At 36.1% G+C, this 21,503-nt stretch overlaps 1 protein-coding gene across 7 annotated transcripts in view; it reads right to left on the reverse strand.

Annotated features, from left to right (window-relative positions):
• Nucleotides 1–20,666, reverse strand: part of mical2a (microtubule associated monooxygenase, calponin and LIM domain containing 2a) — a 76,318-nt gene extending 55,652 nt beyond the window's left edge. For 6 of the 7 annotated variants that reach the window (XM_065261552.1, XM_065261550.1, XM_065261549.1 and 3 more), the window contains exons 1-2: nucleotides 20,560–20,666; nucleotides 4,536–4,899 (exon numbers count right to left, since the gene is read on the reverse strand). In XM_065261552.1, coding sequence (XP_065117624.1) covers nucleotides 4,536–4,796 — 261 coding nt within the window. In that variant the 5' untranslated portion in view covers nucleotides 4,797–4,899; nucleotides 20,560–20,666. Of the gene's footprint in view, nucleotides 1–4,535; nucleotides 4,900–20,559 lie in introns of those variants that run through there. The other variant, XM_065261551.2, reaches the window with a different exon arrangement.
• Between the last annotated feature and the right edge of the window lie 837 nt (nucleotides 20,667–21,503).

Consider the following 21,503-nt stretch of genomic DNA (forward strand, 5'->3'; position numbering starts at 1 on the left):
TTTCAATGGGAAAGTTGAGTTTTCTTTACGATTTTGCACATTTTTGCCTGACAAGGAACTCTAAGTAAAACAAACCTGAAATATATAACTGTCTGTGAAATCCAGGCTAAAGTCTCATAATCTTATGATGAGTTCAGGAGCATAAAAAGTTTGATTTCACTTTAAAGGTGCCAAAGAATGGATATCTACTTAGAAGATATGTGGCTTTATTAAGTGCAAAAATTATCCAGAAATGGTTTTAAATGTCCATTTACAATGCATTACAAATAACGATTAAAATCTTTTCATAAGTTTGTTGTGTGGCTGTATTACGTTTATTTTATGTAAATAATAATTAAAATGTTTTCATAAGAAACCTTAATGTATGTGAACTTGATTTGTAAGTGTACTTTGGGGTTGGACTGCTTGCGTTTCTTGGCTTTCAGCGGTGAGGGTGGACGCAGCGATGTCCTCTGTTGGCGTCAGGTCCTGTGTAGAGGCAGATCCACCTCCCGTTACACGCTGTGCCCGATTTATGCTGGCAAGCTTGGGATTCCCCCGTCTCCTGACATCATTGTAGCGCTTGCGGCGCAACGTCCTGGGGATGCCAGCTGATGAGACAATTGCGCCTATTTCCTCCCACGCCTGTTTAATCGACGCTGATTTGGGCGGGTTTCTCCTATCCCCATACAAAACAACTTCTCTGTCTTTGACTGCTCTTACAAGAACGTCGGTCTCCTCGGCTGTGAACCGCTCCTGGCGTGCGCCTGGTAAACCCGTCATAATAATGGCAACCCGCCATGGAACTTGCGCCCTTGCGTTTAAAGGGAATGTTGGATAGCATTCTGATTGGTTTATTTTTGACGTTACGCACAAACCACACCTATGAATAATGAACCTACTTCAGACCAACCCCTTATTGATTTGTGCCCGGTGCAAGAGTTATTTCTTATGCCGGGAAAAAAGCAACAGCGCCCAAGATCCGCCCACAAACTCACTTGCGCTTTGCACTTCGCACTTGCGTTTCAGATTGTTAAAATAGGGCCCTCTGTGTTATGTGAGATTGGCCTGTATTCCAGCATGCACGAGGTATACATAAGAAGGAGGAAACAATCGTGTTTGAGGCTCACAATATGTCATTACCATCTACAGAGCTTTTACTATTCATCTATGGTAAGTAAATATAATTTTCCATTCTATGGCACCTTTAATTTCAATCTTTGCAGTGTAAAATTTTACAAGGTTATATTTTCACTGAATGTTCTTTAAATTATGTAAATCAATTTACAATAAGTAAATCACAAAAAATTACTTTAGCTGGATTTTCACAGAGATGGTCACAAATAAAAAAAAAATTCTAAGAACTTTTCTATATCTTGTTTGCAGTTCCCACAAGGAAATCTGATATGTTGTAATATATTTAAAACATAAAACATGTTCATATAAACTCCTGATTCCTATCAGATTCCTGGATGGGTGGCTATTTAAAAAATGTGTGATTTTTGTTTAGCTTAAGTAACATAAATCAATAAAACAGGTCCTGGCGTGCTCTCCTGATGGTTGATAAAGGGGGAATGAGCTCATATCCTGGACAGACTGTGAATCTGGCTGACATTTATATTGTGCTGATATCATGTCACTCTTCCTAAACCACACCTAGGACACATTTTGACTTGGGGCAGTGTGCGTTGGCCTATTGTGGGGCTCAGACATATCCACACCGTTAATGTAATACTCTTTGGCATTGCTAGTGGTGCACAATGCAAAGACTTCACCTTTAACACATTTCATAAAGTGTTATTTTGGCACCGCTGTCTCATGATTATCACGTCAACAGAAACAGATATCGCATGCAAACCCGTTCAAAGTAGTCTGATATCCGTACAGGGTGTACCTGCGATGAAATTCAGACTGGAAAGTGGGAAATCATCCACATTCTCTGTTTAAATACTTTTATAATAATGATGCATTGTGAAGTTACAGCATACCTGATCTGTCTGCATGAACACATCGCTGGATTTAATTCACGTATGGAGAACAGACCTTACTCAGGAGTACTGTAAATAATTACCAAGGGGCAAATTATATCCTAAAAAAAGCTTCATACCTTTCTTCACACGAGAAAAGTTAGTGGGGCGTTTATTGCCACTATGACTTGAACTTATTAAATTCTGCTCGATCTGAAACACAGATGCCAACAAGAAGCTGGGTCTGTTTAACACAGACTTTCAAAGTGTGTGAAGCAGAACATTTTCACAACTTTTCATAATGAACACGTCAGAAGTCTGATCTTCAGAAATAATCACATCTGCTGAGAGATCCTGTCTCTGCACCAATGTTATAATGAGCCTCAGAGACTTGAAGGTCTGTAATAAACCAGCATATATTAAATAGAGATGAAACGGTATGGAGATTTTACATCACATTATAGTGACCAAAATCACCACGATTATTAGCATTATTTAATTTCTAGTAAAAAAAAGTATTTACTTATGCAAACCTAATTTAACAGTTATTGTGCACTTTTGTTTGCATAAACATCAAATAAATAACATTAATCATGGCACATTTGGGTGATTCTCGCGAAATTAGACTTAATATGAGATGACATGAAATTTTTTTATAAAAAATGTAAATGCTATCAAAATAAGAAGCATACAGTTACAGACATCTGTTCATGTATTATTTTGCACATGATTTCAAATGACATCATACAAACCAATTTTGTTGTTTTTTCCACATTTAAGGGAAACATTTTCATTACCGCAACGTGTCCATGACTGGATTTGGGTTGTTTGACATAGAAATATTTATAATTAAAAAATCAAAAATATCTAAAGCTTTGGTGCATGTTATACTATAAACATTTACAGTAAAGAAACATGTGGTATTTGGTGATCATTGGTAAATGTAGAGACAATAATAAGGAATATAAATGTGTCCAAGAACCATTTTCTCATCCTCCGCAAAAATTTTCAATCATTGTTTAAGCCCTCAATGTACTAACATTTTCAAAAAGAAATGTTGGAAGGGACATAATTGACTGTGACACTCAAGATGGCTACCAGGTAAGCAGTTCTTATTTTTTCTCTCCAGATAAAAGTTGAAATTTTGTTTGTCATAGTACCTAGACAACATTGTAGTTCTCATTACCGAAACATGAGTTTGTAAATGCATACATTTAATGGAATATCTTGTTGCGGTAATGATAATTTTTGATAATGATAATCTAAAAAAAATGTAAATAATTCTATAAGAAATTTTCTAAACAGAAAGGTTATAGTAAGTTCAGACCTTAATCTTATATGTGCAAAAAAAGTGGCTTCAATGGCTTTTAAAAAATTCAGATGCTTGGACACCTTCTAAGTCTGGATTTCGTGAGAATCACTTAATTGGGGTTGTGATATAAATTTTCAACTGGTTCAGATAAAACACAAGTGAGTTAATCAGATTTTCATATAAACACAGGACAAATCAACAAGTCTGTCTGCGTATGTTGTGATAAATGGGTGAATTTTATGACCCAGGAGTAACCTGCACAGCAATCGCGAAAGCAACAAACAAAGTGGAAAGGAGCTTTCCAGGAACTCATCAGATCACATCATCTAATGGAAAATGAATAAAAAAGATAGATCTGTCTAAAGAAATAATAATAAAGCATACATGAATGAACGTGTTTATCTCATCTTATTGCTTAAATCGGTTGAAGCCGGACAGGGGTTTTCGAGCCGTGACACTGTTACGGTTAAACGTAATTAAAGAAACACACCGACTTTTTGGGATATTAGCTTATTCACCGTATCCCCTAGAGTTAGATAAGTCCATACATACGCTTTTTGTGTACACAAACGCCCTGTAATGATAAAAATCTGCTTACTAGTTTTTTTTATCTCAGTTAAACCTCATGGGACAAGCTTTTGGTGTTTTCTGTGCAAAGTGATGTCACTTTGCGCATGCCCCGCCCTTAACCACCCAAAGTCAACAGATAGGTCATAATATCTATTTTAAATTTTTTTTACATTATTTATTACTGCCTGTTAATTATAAACAATAGGGTGATTGTCTTATTAAAAACTGTGTATGTTTTAGGTTGAATAAAAAAAAACAGGAAGTGCCCAAATGTCTTTCAAGGATCACAGAAAGCTAAAGCAACTTTTGCAACATTTATGCATTTGGTAGACGCTTCTATCCAAAGATACTTGAACAGTGCAATAAAAGTTATACATTTTATCAGTAAGTGTTTGTATGCATGGCATGCATATGCATGTGTATCTTTACATAAACAGCTACAGCACATAGATGTACAAAGTATGCACAACCTTTACATGAAGGACTGAGCTCCTACAGCAAAACAGGACTGAATCCGGTTGCCCTAAAATCACAGCAAACTGGTTTAACCAACAACATCTGCCACTGACATCATACACAATGATGTCATACAATGCTGCAATCACAGTCCCAGAATTAGGACGAATCTTTTGCCGAAAAATATGGAATCTTTTACACCATCTAAATGTTTACTCTATAAAGATTTCATATAAATTATAACAGATTACCTTGGTGCCCTCACAGGCTTTGCCTTTTCTGTACTCTTTCTGGCTGGCTCTCTTGTCTAGTTTGCTCCAAAGGGCTTTGGCTTTCCAGCAGGTCACCGTGTTCCTCAAACTGCTGTAGAAGGTGCGGTGCTCCTGGGGGTCGAGCTTCAGGTAACGGCACAAAATATTAAAAGCCTGCAGGGTGCTTTTACAGTCAGAGGCCTGGACGAAGTTCTCAAACAGCCGTCCAGACTGATTCTTCTCATTTTCAGCTTCACCCATCGTCTGTCCCGTGGACGCTTTGCTGATTTTTAGCTCGCTCCGTTATTTTTAGTCCACGGTGGACGGTTATATACAACTTCTGGTCTTCTCATTCATACCAGACCTGAAATGACAAAAAGAAATTGACAGATTTGCACATTTTCTGAAAACAGTGTGGATGATGCTTGCCTATACAAAACTCGGTACCATACATGATATATAATATAACACAATACAATATGTTATGTTGTCTCATAATCCCATTAGTCACAGACAAAAAAAATACGAAAACTGGTATTTTGTGTTTATTGCTGGCAGATTTCAAGATACAGTACTCAAGTTTTCATTTATATAAATGATTTTAAATACTTAATGTAATGATTTTATTGACAGCTTTAGTGACATGGCTTTACTCAGTCAATTTAAAAACATATCAAGGTTATATTTTCACAGAATGTCCTTTACATTACCTAGGATGTTTTTTTTTTGTAGTAGTAAATCACAAAAAATAACTTTTTCACATATGGTTTAAGTATCCTTCAGCCCCACGTCAATGTTTAACTTTCTGTCATGCAAAAAGTCTGATAGCTTAGAAAAGTAATAGGACACATCTGCTTAATTCATAGCATTATTCATGTCCGTAGCAAAAAGTATTTGCAGGATGACTTACGTGCCAAAGTTTAATCGTAAGGGTCTCGTTCTTGTCCAATCCATAATCTTAACTCTAAGCGATAGTAACAGCGATGTTGCCTTTAGCAATCACATTTTATTGTTTTGTGATTTCATGTGTGGTATAAAACCCTCGAACGTCTTTACGAAATAGAAAACAGGCAACAAATATCTCTCAGCTAAACAATACTGACATTCTTCTGCTGAAAATAAACAAGAATGATTTTTTAATTTTCAGAAATTTAGGCTGACGTACTGTATAGCATTATTGTTTATGGCAGGAGGCCATACTGCAGGAATCTGTTGCTTCACAATCTGATTCATCAAAATGCACAGGAATGATTAAATCTGATTTCTTTTAACTAAAAGAAAAGGACAAAGCAAGTATCTGTTACATCTAGACAATGGCTTGACGTCAAATACACACCTTCATTCCTTGACAGCCGCGTGTTCGCTCTTTACTAAAAATAGCAAAAACTGCAAGTCAGGCGCATTTAACATGCATAGAAAAACAAAAAAAAACGCCTCACTTTGCCCAACCGCAAACTGGACAGAGATGGATGTTTTTGGGTGAGCCGGGGACACATGGCTACACCGGCGTGTATTTTCAGTGAACTCCCCTATAAGATTTCAAAGTCCTTTAACTTCCTCAAAATAATAAACAGACTTTAAAGAGAGACATCAAAAAGCATAAACACGCTTTCAAGAACAAACCTAACACCACATCGAGGGTGAGACCCTTTCTGTTGCCATGTACATCACCCAGTCGATGTATATTTATTTCTAACCACAATGTCTAAATATTCATAATATGCAAAGTGTTGAAATGCAATCATGTTCTTGGATTTGAAGGCTGGAGACTACTTGAAAGCCCATTAAAACAAATATTTTTACTGGAGATGAGACATCCAGTTCAAACAGATAATACTTGCAGATCTCTCTATATATTTTATCCCAGCTTGTTCAACTCCTAAAGGGAAAGTTTTCCCAAAAATGATGACAATTCGGTCAACAATTAGTCACGTTCGTTGAAATTTGACATTTGTTTTATTTCTTTTGTGGAACACGATTGGAACTTATTTTCGAATGAACCGTTATTTAAAAAACAGACATGAAGCTGCGATACAAGCCAAGAGAAGTGACTAATGGGTGTATCTATGAAGCGTCCCGAGCATTTCGGTGCTTTTCAAAAGTCCTTCTTGTTCCTGTAGCTCAATTGATGGGCTGTAGGGATATATCCAAATTATCGGATATACCACAAATGTGGCAATACTCTCGCAGCAATGGTTTCCAATACAGGGCTCCAGACTAACTTTTTTCACTAGGAGCACAGTGGCCCCCAAATGAAAATTTTAGGGGCACAACGAGAAAATGTAGGGGCACACACAAATCAACATGCTAACCAAATATTTACATTTCTACTAATTTCCACTGTATTACTAATAAATACTTTAATGATAGATGTGCTGTTTCAAATTCAGTGTCACATAGGTAAAATTTGCTGGTCGCACATGTGCGACTGGATATAAAATTCAGTGGCACACTCAAAAATTTTGGCGGCAAAATGCCACCATTTGGTGCCAGTCTGGAGCCCTGCAATAACTAAATGATTTTAAAAGCGGCATTTCACAAGACTTTTTTAAGATGTCAAATAAATCTTTGGTGTCCCAGAGTACGTATGTGAAGTAAATACCATATAGATAATTTATTATAACATGTTAAAATTGCCACTTTGTAGGTGTGAGCAAAAATGTGCCATTTTTGGGTCTGTCCTTAAAATGCAAATGAGCTGATCTCTGCACTAAATGGCAGTGGCATGGTTGAATAGTGCAGATTAAGGGGCGGAACTATATCCCCTTCTGACATCACATGTCACATGTGAAACATGTACGTTGTTATATAATTTTCAGTTTTTAAATGTATTTTATTATTATTCAAATCGATTTTACAAACTCAAAGCATTATTGTATCCCATATCGCAATAGTTGTTAATATGTTAAGATATGTCAGACCAAGTGTTTTTAAATTAAGGCAGTTCAAATGTACATTTTTCACAGTACAATATATCTTTGTGCAGATCATAAACTTTTTTATATATATATGAAGTTGAACAGTGAGTCTGTGTAATATAGTACAGGCAGTTTAAGGCATGCAGGGTCTCAGCACTGGTGGTGTGTTTAGGAAATTGTTTTGGTGACCTAAGAGAAGAGATGTGTCAGCTCTTGTCATGCGGGTGTTAGATGAACTCCCTCTGGAGTCAGTCGAGCTCACGCGTTCACATGCACTGCATTCCATCAGTCAGCCGCCTGACATACTTCTGCATTAGACCACACCTCTTATTTACATGAGAAGTGAGAAGAGACTCTGTGCAGGCACCTCGCTGGACGAAAACTGAACAAATATTGCAGCCGCAAACACCATTTCCTGGTGACACTTTACAATCAGTTTGTTTTTGCTAAGTGTACCTATTAAGCCCACGTACTCTTTAAGTCCACTTTCAACTTTGATGTCAAATTATAAAAAAGAGAAAATCATGTTTTGTGCTGCTCATTATTTTAAGCAATCTAGTGATTTGCTAAAATTTTGTTGCATGGCAATCACAATTGTTAATGTTGAATTAGACCCATTTACTGTCTCAGTAGACCTCACACAAAGACACCAAAAAACTTTTTTTCTTTTAGGAAATAAAAACATTTCTGCAACTGCATACTGCATAGATACTGTAGAAATGATAAGAATAGTATAGTAGTATGCATTCTGAACAAAGCCTGAAACTTTCATTCAGAGGCATCATGCACGTTGAAACTAAGGGGAGACGTGGATTTTTAAGTGTATTTTGCATACAACCTCAAAATCTTTTAAGCATCTTTTCATCTTTCACTTTGTTTCATTGCAAAAATATGACCAGTTCTTCGCTTTTCTAAGATTTTCACTGTTTTAATCATGTGTGTGCTTCATTCTGGATGCAATTAATTATTATTGAAATATATAAACCCAGACGCAACAGCACTGGCGCCATCATTTTGCATGGTTGCGGATTAACTGTGTACAAAGATGATAGTTCAAAGTCCATTTCTTAATGTATATATCTAGCTTCACCCCTAGAGAGGGCGCGTAATAATTATGTGCTCTGACTCTGAGGTCAAATATGATGCAAAGTGCGTTCCTATAATAATTATAAAAAAATATGAAGGTAACTTACAATGATCAATACTTCTATAGCATTTAGTAATCTTAGTTAATGTTAATTTTGGCATTTACTAATACATTTATAAAATCAAGCGTTGTAACTATTAAAGGGGACAGAGAATGAAAAACCATTTTTACCTTGTCTTTGTTGAATAATGGTAGTCTACCCGCATTCACGAACATACAAAAAGTGCTAGACATGCTAAACATCTCAGTCTCATAGAAATCCCTCTTTTAGAAATGTCAGCCAGAAAACGGCCCAATCTGAAAAACTGATGCTTATGACATCACAGGCATCTCACTGCCCCTCCACTTTAAAATAATTGGCTACATTTAGCAAAGTCAGCCAATCAGTAATGAGATTGCAAGTTAAGCCAGTAGGGGGAGCCAAATAGATGCAAAACCACTTGTTTAAAATCCCCCACCCTAATAGAGCTATCTGAGAGAGGTTTTTATGAAGCTTCTAAGGCATTAGAGACCCAAACAAAAAATGTTTTGTCTACATGTCACATCACAGAACAAGGATAAATACCCCGTTCAATCATTCTGTAACCTTTAACATGAATGAATGCACCATGAACTAAATGAATAACTGTATTGACATCAACTAAAATTAATACAAAAATTTATAAATTTTGGTCCAAAAATAACAAAAATTACGACTTTATTCAGCATTGTCTTCTCTTCCGCGTCTGTTGTGAAGCGCATGCATGAAACTAAAGTCACATGACTGCACTGACGTGGCTGACGTGTTATCTGGTGCGCCCCATCTGTTTTTTGTTTATCGTGCGCCCAGGCTTCGTTTACAGTCTGAGGGAGACGCACGCTGTAAGTTTGGGAAAAAAAACTTCGCAAACGTGTCTGAAGCACGTCATCCTGCAGTCACATGACTTTAGCCTCACGCATGCGCTTCACAACAGACGTGGAAGAGAAGACAATGCTGAATAAAGTCGTAATTTTTGTTATTTTTGGACCAAAAAGTATTTTCGATGCTTCAACACATTCTAACTGACCCACTGATGTCACATGGACTACTTTGATTATGTTTTTATTACCTTTCTGGACATGGACAGTATACCATACATAGATTTTCTATGAAGCGTCAACAAGCTCTCGGATTAAATCTAAAACATCTTAAACTGTGTTACGAAGATGTACGGAGGTCTTACGAGTTTGGAACGACATGAGGGTAAGTCATTAGTCCCTTTCACACATACAGTCTTTACTGGTAATTTACTGGTAAATTGCAGTTAACATGTCATGTGTGAACAGAACCTTTCCGGTAAATCAGTGCTCCCAATTTACCAGTAAGACAGGCTGTAAGATTAACGGTAATTTGCCGGTAAGCGCTGTGTGTGAACGAAAAATATAGCATTACCGGCATTTAGATGACGTCAGACAGCGCTGACAGATCGGGCGGACCAATCAGAAAGTTTTTTATACAGGTGACGCAGACTGTTTACGGACGTTTCCACACACATGTTGCTTAAAAGTCGAGCACACCTGAAGTTAACATCCACATTTCTTCACCAAAGTTGTTTAAAACAGCTTACCATCTAATTGCCAAATTGCCGACGTCCTTAGCACACCATCTGTGAAGCCTAATGTGCAAACGCGCAGGTTCCGTTTGACGCCGCCTAACGCAATGTTGTTTGGTCACGAGCAACTTCGCGACCGTTTGCCACAGATGTGAAAACAACAAAATACGGACCGTGGATATTAAGTCATAACCCGCCGTTTACAAATACGACACGGACGGAGCTCGCCGGCCGCGCGCCACAGGTAACTTCCGCTTTCTCTCCGAATTTACCGGTATTTTGATACTGATGTGTGAATGATGTCTTACTGGTAAAAAGACGGAATGTCACTGCATGTGTGAACAGCACATTTTTGTATTTACTGGTAAATTCATTCTGGTAAATTCATGGTAATTTACCAGAATTACTGTGTGAAAGAGGCTATTAATGACATTATTTTCAATCTGAGCAATCAGCTCGCACTGTTTGAAGAAACAGCGTCTGACTTAAAAAACAATTTAATTATCGTTTTTTATCAATTTTATAGATCCGTTGTTGCAGCCCTACTCATGTTAAGCATGCAACAGCTTTACCACAACAGTAGGCACTGTGTCTAAACACAAAACAAGAATAAAATGTGGTCTTTTAGCACGTCTGCTTGGAAGCCTAAATTAAAATGTGTCAATAACTATAACTAAGAAAGTCTGGCATGTTAAGCTTCAGGGATGGAGGAGAGCAGCTATTAGATCCGTCTGCAGAAGCATTCCTCATGGGCAGTGAGAGGTAGCACAGTGTCCTCTTCATTTGGTCTTTGCATTGTGCTGACTTGCATACCATGACTTCACCATCTGACAGAATGGAAAGAGTCACTGCGGGCAGACGGTTTGAACCCACAAAACACCAGTTAAACCCGTGAAGACATACAGGACTTCTGCATACACCCACTGGAAAAAGAAATTACTGGGAATTACTGTGACAGTGCTGTTATTAAAACACAACTAACTGTAATTTTTAATGCCTTGATGGGATTTCCAGGGATGTTGAATATCCTTCAACAGCACTGCCTTGTCAAGACTAAATTTGTCTCAGATGACACACCGACACAATACTTTTACCTATAATTGTATATTTACATTTATGCATATGAAAGTAAATTACAAAGTAAACATTTTAGCAAGACTGTATTGTGTGTGTGTTTCCCTGGGGATTGAACCTTTGCACGTCTAACACAATGCTCTATCAATTGAGCTATAGCAACACTATATACAAATAGTATATAAAGCACTGATTTAGCTCTGTTTTACATTTGGCTTGCATGCTGTGTGACTGTATCCAAAATAAAGAACTCAAGTCCACACCCATTCATTAGCATGAGAACCTTTTATGTTATTTTAAGAGGACAGAGTCCAATACGACACAGTCTGGCTGCAAAAGGCAAATGACCGCAAGAAAAACAGATCCCACGCATGGAGCGTGCAATGTGCTGTTGTTGCTGCAAAGAGCTTCCAGCTATCAGACCAAACAAAGGAAGCCGATGTCAATGAGGAAACCCGGCGAGAGCTGGCGTTAATTACCACCTTTAACAAAGAAAACCAGGAAGGAACCTCCATCTGATGTGCAGACAAACATTGCGCCTGATAGCTGCATGGCAATCTCAGAAAACAATGTTTCCCAGAATCCCACACGGGAGCCTAACCTTTCCCCAGCACTCCCAAAGTTTCATAAGCAAAGGCCTGTGGTTTATGAACCATTGCCAAAACTAAAGGAAGCTGTCTTGAACAGAAGTACGAATGATGTGATATCTACAGTTAGTGAAGAGAAAATCCTTTATTCACACAGAAGTATAAGTGTGAGACGGTGCAGCTGTGGACTGACTCCTGTCGAGACTGTCTGACCCTTTACAGGAGGGTATTTATCTAAAGACACTCATACAAGTTTGGCAGAGCACTCAGGAGGAAAACCATTTGCTGAGATGACTAAGCATTTTAAATGAGTCTAGTTCTTTGGAGCCACCTGTAAAATATTGGGGAATATAATTCATATATGAGATAAAAAATAATGTCACAATGCAAAAAAAAAAAACATAATAATTAGTGATGCACCGATGTATTGGCCGCCGATATTTATCGGCCGATTTTTGATGAATTTGAAACCATCTGCATATCGGCAATAGCACGAGAAAGGCCGATACCGATTGTTTATTAATTAACTGCATAAAGAAATTAGGGATGCACCGATAGGATTTTTTTGGGCTTATACCGATACCGATTTAAACAGACAACTTCTGGCCGATACCGATGCCGATGTTAAACACTTGTATACAATACTATACAGTTGGTCTATTAGCTAGTTTATTTCTGGCCCAAATTATTTTTACTGAACATGGATTTTATCTAATTAACATTCAACTGGCCAACCTAATAAGAGAGGCACAAATTAAGCTAAAACAAATATAATAAGACAGCATGACAACCTTCAAAGGTGGTTTTTGCTATTCAGCATTTATTTTATTAACAACATTAACTAATTTTTTACATATAATGGATTTCTTTATGCAGTTAATTAATAAACAATCGGTATCGGCCTTTCTCGTGCTATTGCCGATATGCCGATGGTTTCAAATTCATCAAAAATCGGCCGATAAATATCGGCGGCCGATACATCGGTGCATCACTAAAAGAAATCCATTATATGTAAAAAATTAGTTAATGTTGTTAATAAAATAAATGCTAAATAGCAAAAACCACCTTTGAAGGTTGTCATGCTGTCTTATTATATTTGTTTTAGCTTAATTTGTGCCTCTCTTATTATGTTGGTCAGTTGAATGTTAATTAGATCAAATCCATGTTCAGTAAAAATAATTGTATGCAGAAATAAACTAGCTAATAGACCAACTGTATTAGTATTGTATACAAGTGTTTAATATCGGTATCGACATCGGTATCAGACAGAAGTTGTCTGTTTAAATCGGTATCGGTATCGGCCCAAAAAAATCCTAACGGTGCATCCCTAATAATAATAATAATAATTTTAAATTGTCACTTTAATATTAAGAATATAATTATATCATATATAATTATAATATAATTTTTTTTGGAAAATAAACCTATTATCCAGCTCCCCTAGAGTTAAACATTTGATTTTTACCATTTTGTAATCCGAGCTTGGGAAAGGCGTTTTATAAATAAAACGTATTATATTAATAATAATAACAATAATATTTTGAAAATAGACTTATTTTCCAGCTCCCCTAGAGTTAAACATTTGATTTTTACGATTTTGGAATCCATTCAGCTGATCTTCGGGTCTGGCGGTACCACTTTTAGCATAGCTTAGCATAATCCATTGAATCCGATTAGACCATTAGCATCGCACTCAAAAATGATCAAAAGAGTTCTGATTTTTTTCTATTTAAAACTTGACTCTTCTGTAGTTACATTGTGTACTAAGACCGACGGAAAATTAAAAGTTGCGATTTTCTAGGCAGATATGGTCAGGAACTACACTCTCATTCTGGCGTAATAATCAAGGACTTTGTTGCCGTAACATGGCTGCAGCAGACGCAATGATATTACGTAGTTCCGGAAAATAGTCCCCTGCTATTGAAAGTAACCAAGGGGACGATTTTCGGGCGCTGCGTGATATCATTGGTTATTTTTGAGAGTGATGCTAATGGTCTAATCAGATTCAGTGGATTATGCTAAGCTATGCTAAAAGTGGTACCACCAGACCCAGAGATCAGCTGAATGGATTCCAATTCGGTAAAAATCAAATGTTTAACTCTAGGGGAGCTACAAAATAAGTCTATTTTCAAAAAAAGTGGAGTGTCCCTTTAATATATTACCGTATTTTCCGCACTATAAGGCGCACCGGATTATAAGGCGCACCTTTAATGAATGGCCTATTTTAGAATTTTTTTAATATATAGGGCGCACCGGGTTATAAGGCGCATAGAAAAAAAATTTCCTGCAATACGTTTGACTGGGTTTGCGTTATGCATCCACTAGATGGAGCTGTGCTAAAGGGAATGTCAGATAAAGTCAAACTTAATTAAGCCTTCTGAAAACTCAGTTCACCATGGTGACGTTGTTCAAACGTTGATGTGCATATCAACAATATCTCCCAGCCTTGCTCACTCTTCTCCCAAACGTGGAAGGGAACTTTTCCCTAATTCAGTAAACATGTTGTAAATGAAACAGTCTGATCCTCGCGCCGCCGAAGCGTCCTCGCGCAAGCCGGCCGCCGAAGCGTCCACGCGCAAGCCGGCCGCCGAAGCGTCCACGCGCAAGCCGGCCGCCGAAGCGTCCACGCGCCCGGAGTTTGCCTTGATCCATATATAAGGCGCTCTGGATTATAAGGCGCACTGTCATTTTTTGAGAAAATTAAAGGCTTTTAAGTGCGCCTTATAGTGCGGAAAATACGGTAATATTAGTATTAATCAGTGGTTCTCAAACTTTTTTAGTGTGCAGCCCCCCTTGTGTACGGTGCATTCCTTTGCGGCCCCCCAAAGAAAATGTATGATTTTTTTTTTTAAACATAACATTTTAATTAGCCAGAAAATATTAAAATATACAAAGCAGTGCTGTTGGTTAGTAGCCTTATTGTTTTTTTTTTTTGGTTTAATTACACAAATTCATGATAAATGTATGTATTTTATAAAATGTCATAAAAATGCCCTGGCCCCCAGTTTGAGAACCACTAGTATTAATATTACTGAAATGGTACATTTAGGATATTGTACATTCCTGTATGTTTAAGGTATCATAGCAAGATTCACATCACACACAAGGTCATCTGGAGGACATGACGGCCCTATTATACTTCGTGCAGTAGCACCTAATAAATGTTCGGAGCCGAATGCACATCCGCAGTCAGGACGGTACATTGAAATGATGTTGCTGTATAAACATCCGTGTCTCAGTACTGGGCGCTGAGGATCAACTTGCATTACAGCAGTGCAAAAATAGTGGCACAGAAGAATTGATATCAGAGCGGACAAGCTCAGAATAGACAGATATCGTATTCCCGGAGAAAACAAAAAGCACATGGCTAACCGGATGACCTATAACCAGCCACCACTAACCCACACTGACCCTACTCCTAAATCCATAAAAAATCTTTGATCCAGCAGCAAAAACTTGAGAACGTTTCATGAATTGGATGTTTTTAATAATCATTTCTTTGGCGTAACGAGTAATGATGATTTACTGCAGTAAATCATAGATAAGGTTACAGAATAAATAGGGGTTAATCTCAATTTCATGTTGACTGTGACATCAGCGTTTAAATTGTGTGTTCATGTTGTTGATGCTATTGTATAGATCATGCTCTCCTAAAAGTCCCTATTATCTTGACACTTCATTATTTTTCTGAATAGAGCTGCACATTTTTCACAGTTTCTGGCATCCCTTTATAAATCTAATGCACAGGAAGCAATGAACTCATGGAACGGCGTATAAAGAGGAAAAGAAAAGTTCAGAGGTCTAATGCAAAAACACAGCTATCCAGTTTGAAGCCTGCTAAAGGTAATCCTGTTGTCATGGAAACCCTAAATATTGTGTGGAGTGTGATGTATTAAAACACTTTACCGTGATGATGATCTCATAGAGAGAAATGTTGCTTTAATTTAAGGATGATGGGTTATTTAGTGCGTCTGGCACTGGGCTACTTTGGACGCCTGTGATCCCTTTCAGAGCTCCCTGAGATTAAATGAAGGTTTGGTAAAAACCACTAATTACAAACTGAGCGAGTTAGTTATTAGTTAGTTGCCCTTTTAATCACACATTAAAAATACCAGTTCTGCGACTTAATATTAAACAAGAGCTATATTGATGTCAGAAATGCTAAAAAAACAAACATATTAGTTGACATTTTATGCATTTGTTCTTAAAGCCTTCCAAAGCAACTTTCTGTACATTCAAGTTAGATATTTTTTTTTATCAATACACTGCTAGGAGCAAAAATTGTCAAAATATGTACCCTCTAAAAAGGTCCTAATATGTATCATACCATAAATATGTATTTGGTACTAATATAGAGGTACTAATATGCACCACTGACGTTGTAACATTTATTTTTAAGGTACTAACATGTATTTTTGAGGTACTATAATGTAACTTTGAGATACCAACATGTATTTTTAGGTACTTGCATGTATTTTTGAGGTACTAAAATGTATTTTTGAGGTACTATTATGTACCTTTGAGGTACAAACAAATATTTGAGATACTAACATGTATTTTTAAGGTACTATACAAAGATGTATTTTTAGGTACGATTATGTACCTCTGAGGTACTAACATGTATTTTTAAGTTACTAACATGTATTTTTGAGGTACTATATGTACCTTTGAGGTACTAACATGTATTTTTAGGTACTATTATGTACCTTTGAGGTACTAACATGTATTTTTGAGTTACTATTATGTACCTTTGAGGAACTAACATATTTTTGAGGTACTTACATGTTTTTTGAGGTACTATTATGTACCTTTGAGGTACCAACATGTATTGTTAGGTACTATTATGTACCTTTGAGGTACTAACATGTATTTTTGAGGTACTAACATGTATTTTTAGGTACTATTATGTACCTTTGAGGTAATAACATGTATTTTTAAGTTACTAACATGTATTTTTGAGGTACTATTATGTACCATTGAGGTACTATTATGTGCCTTTGAGGTACTAACATGTATTTTTGAGATACTATTATGTACCTTTGAGGTACTAACATGTATTTTTAAGTTACTAACATGTATTTTTGAGGTACTATTATGTACCTTTGAGGTACCAACATGTATTTTTAAGTACTATTATGTACCTTTGAGGTACTAACATGTATTTTTGAGGTACTAACATGTATTTTTAAGTTACTATTATGTACCTTTGAGGTACTTACATGTATTTTTGAGGTACTAACATGTATTTTTGAGGTACCAACATGTATTTTTGAGGTACTTACATGTATTTTTGAGGTACTATTATGTACCTTTGATGTAACTAACATGTATTTTTAAGTTACTAACATGTATTTTTGAGGTACTATTATGTACCTTTGATGTACTAACATGTATTATGTTTGAGGTACTATTATGTACCGTTGAGGTACTGACATGTATTTTTAGGTACTATAATGTACCTTTGAGGTACTAACATGTATTTTAAGTTACTAACATGTATTTTTGAGGTATTATTATGTACCTTTGAGGTACTAACATGTATTTTTAGGTACTATTATGTACCTTTGAGGTACTAACATGTATTATGTTTGAGGTACTATTATGTACCGTTGAGGTACTGACATGTATTTTTAGGTACTATAATGTACCTTTGAGGTACTAACATGTATTTTTAGGTACTATTATGTACCTTTGAGGTACTAACATGTATTTTTAAGTTACTAACATGTATTTGTGAGGTACTATTATGTACCTTTGAGGTACTAACATGTATTTTTAGGTACTATTATGTACCTTTGAGGTACTAACATGTATTTTTAGGTACTATTATGTACCTTTGAGGTACTAACATGTATTTTTGAGGTACTAACATGTATTTTTGAGTTACTATTATGTTCCTTTGAGGTACTTACATATTTTTGAGGTACTATTATGTATCTACGAGGTACTAATAAGTTCTATATGGTCCCAATATGTACCTCAAAGGTACTAATATGAACTCTTTAGGTGCAAATCTGTACTTTTTTTTAATGGTACCGCCCCAGTGAGAGCAGGGGTAAATATTTTGCTCTCTAGGATCAAACCCATAACCTTTGAACTACAATGCTCTAACAATGGAGCTACAAGAAATGCATTGCTGTCCAGTTGTTAGGTACTTGCTAGCAGGGCTTGCAAAAAAAATAAAAATTGACATTGTTTTTTATGTTGTTGATTCAATTTCCGTTCTTAAAAAGCCCTGAATCAAATTTTTCCTATTTTAATTTCCACAAACATTGAACATAAGAGCTCATTAACGTGAATCTTATTACTAGTGTACCCAAGTGTGCCTAAAATAAAAATAAAATACAGGTTAGTAGTGGCTCTTAAATTTATTTTTATTAATTCCATTTGTAAGCTGAAGTTCACTTTTCTTTATTTAAAATATCTCTAAGGAATTGTATTACGCCTACATTTTTTTTCATCGAATTGAGAATCGAATTGAGAATTGAATTGAATCAAACTGAGTGCCTGTGAATCAAAATCGAATTGAAGAATCGACCTAACATAACCCTAAAACCTAAACCTAACATGTGAATCAATACCCGGGTGGCTATTTACAGTAGTAAGTACAATATCATATTTTGATCTCTAGATTTGGCTCTATAATCTTTAGATCCCTTCTTCAATGTAAAGCTTCACCTGCATTATCATCCACCAGACAAACATGGCCAGTTTGAAGCCCTCATCCTAAGTATAAGCAAAAGTGATTGTGATGCTTGCCTTATAGCAAAACCAACATTTTCTGCATTCAACACCAAATAAAGGCACGTCCTTGGCCGGCGCTTAAACAGATCAGTCTAAATGTTCAACAGGCGCTCGACATCCAGATTTACATACAACCTGGTCGTTTTCATGTCTTGCCAAAAAAGATTCTTTCCTCAGTATAACCATCTCTGCGCTGATATCAACATGGCAATAAGCTCAGGCAAAATTCCTCATTTAACAGCAACATGACGGTGTTGGAGTACAGAGCGTGCTGAACACACGACTGGCAAACCGCACCTGGCAGCATCTGATCTAAACCGTATCCTCATACCAATGCATTGCTATGCGTTACTGAGAACATTCCAGCCGAGCCGACAAAAAGTTTTAAATACAATGTAAAGAATGACGAATGTCTATCAAACTTTCAGTGTGTTGAGATGATTCAATGTACAGTGCAATATGTGAAAGCAATGCACTTTGAATCATGAAAGAGAGAGAGAGAAAGAGAGAGAGTTATTATGAGAGAGGATGTGATTGCTCATCCTCGCAGCAAAATATCTCAGATTTTGTGACTACGAATCACAAATCTTAAAGGATGTTGAAGAACAGCATTTACCGGTGTAAAACTACAATAATACTTTACTGCAATATTTAACTTACTATAATGCCCTGGAAACATATTCTTAATCACATGCTTTGTTGTGCATTATATTTAAACAGTTAAAATACATTGTAATACTTCAAGCAATTCTTTACTGAGGTGACTGGTGGGATTAAAGCATTTTTCTGTATGTCGCCCTCCCGAAAGCAAACTTCAAAATCTGTGTAAACAATACTGTGTTTAAAGTCCAATAGGTAAAAATGTGTCAAATATCTAAAACATGCAACAAAGAGGAATCTGTCAGAAATAAAGTGGTGTATAATATATCTGCCTCACAACCGGAGTAAGAGACCAGGTCCAGAGGACCACAACAAGAGACCAAAGTCCCCCTGTCCTGAACTTTACACAAGTTTAAGTGCAGGTTAAAGAGCAAACCCCTAAATCTTCTAAAAGAAACATTACAGACACATTTGACACATTTCAATCTTATACAACCTATCTTAGTACACCTCTCTGTTTTGTTTATATGCAAAGTACTCAGTCAACGCATTTCAAAACCAGACTCCCCTTAATAATAACCACAATCTATTTACAAAACAATGATTACAATGTTATTTAGTCAAATACCTGATGAATATAATGTCAATACTAAAGAATAACCTACTTCCTTTTCTAGTGAATGTAATACTGTACTGTATATAGACTTGATTGACAGTGCGTTCTATACTACATATGCAAATTGATGACGTCAAAGTCAACAACGCTTAATTAAACTTTTATTATGTAATATTAACATTTTGATTTTAGGGTAAAGTGTATATATATATATATATATATATATATATATATATATATATATATATATATATATATATATATATATATATATATATAGGCAAAAGTAGACTGCATCACCATAAAAGTGCTTAAAATATTAAACCAATGTGAATACTTTTGTGTAGTATACTGTAGTAGTATTCTGTACTATTAACATTGTGGATCGATAAATTGTAGTAAATACTGTAGTGTACTTTAGTTAGGTAGGTTCAAAACACTTTAGTATCTTAAGAGTTTAAACTACTAAAGTATATTACAACATTTTGACGTAAATTAAACCACCTTTACTAAACTTGATATGTTGAAACTGCACTGATCCAATATCACTAAATAAAAAATTTAACAAAGATATAATAAAACTGTAGCGTTTAGTGAAGGTGAGGTAAAACCGAAACAACCTGTCGAGAAAACTGAACTGAAGATGACATTTGCGCAACTCAACGGAAGACACAAAACTAGCGAAACTCTGTCAAAGTGCACGAGTTATACAAATACAAACTAAAGTTAAGTTAAGTGACTCTTTAAAAAAGACGAAAGTTACTTACGTGTATCTGGAGACTGTATATGTCCGTAAGAGAGTGTGTGTGTGACTGACTGACTGAATGCACGTGTATGTATGTGTGTCGGGTCTGATCTGATCTGAGCTCAGTCTCTCGATATGATGCTGCTCATTTTTACAAGCTATAATTGACTCAGCACATGTGATGTGGGCATTCCTATTGCCTAGTAACTCAAATTCACATGAAATAATCACTGTTCTCGCTGATATTCTGCAGATATAAGTGAATTAATGACGCGGTTTAATATGACAGGTATCATGATAGTATCATACACGTTAACAAGGTAAATATATAATAAGGTCAGGGGTTTGGTCTCAAATGGGCTGAACCATGAACCAGAGAATGACTGATAGCGACGAATCTGCATATCTGAGAAAACGCAAGTATTGTGGACAAATTATATCGTGTTTGATAATGCTGACAACGAGCCCATGGCGCCATCCTGTGGTTAAAATACGCAGTGCGTGTTTCAATCTGCATAAACCAGTTGACAGTAAATATCATAAAATAAATATAAAAAAATCTTAAATCAAGATGTATTTTCTTGATGAGAAAAATGACCTAAGAAATCAAGTTTAGTTTTTAGACAAAAAAATACAATTTAAGTGAATTTGTGCTTTCTTGAATTAAGTGTTTAAGATTTTTTTCTTACCCTACAGTGGCAAATTGTTTTTCATGCAGCTTAATATATTATACGATCTGTAATAATACCTGTTATATACCTGCTAATATGTAGTCTCAATTTGGGTGTCAATCTAGTCAAAGAAAGTACTTTTAGCATGCCAAAATCAATTTTAATCATATAAAATGTATTTTTCCAACAACAAAATTATGGCCAGCAAAAATTCTTAGTGGCTAGTAACTTTGGAAAACCACTGGCCACTGTGGCAGGTGAGCAAAAAAATTAATGTCAAGCTTTTATTTATTTA

This window comes from Paramisgurnus dabryanus, chromosome 2, assembly GCF_030506205.2.
Source record: "Paramisgurnus dabryanus chromosome 2, PD_genome_1.1, whole genome shotgun sequence".
Taxonomy (NCBI): domain Eukaryota; kingdom Metazoa; phylum Chordata; class Actinopteri; order Cypriniformes; family Cobitidae; genus Paramisgurnus; species Paramisgurnus dabryanus.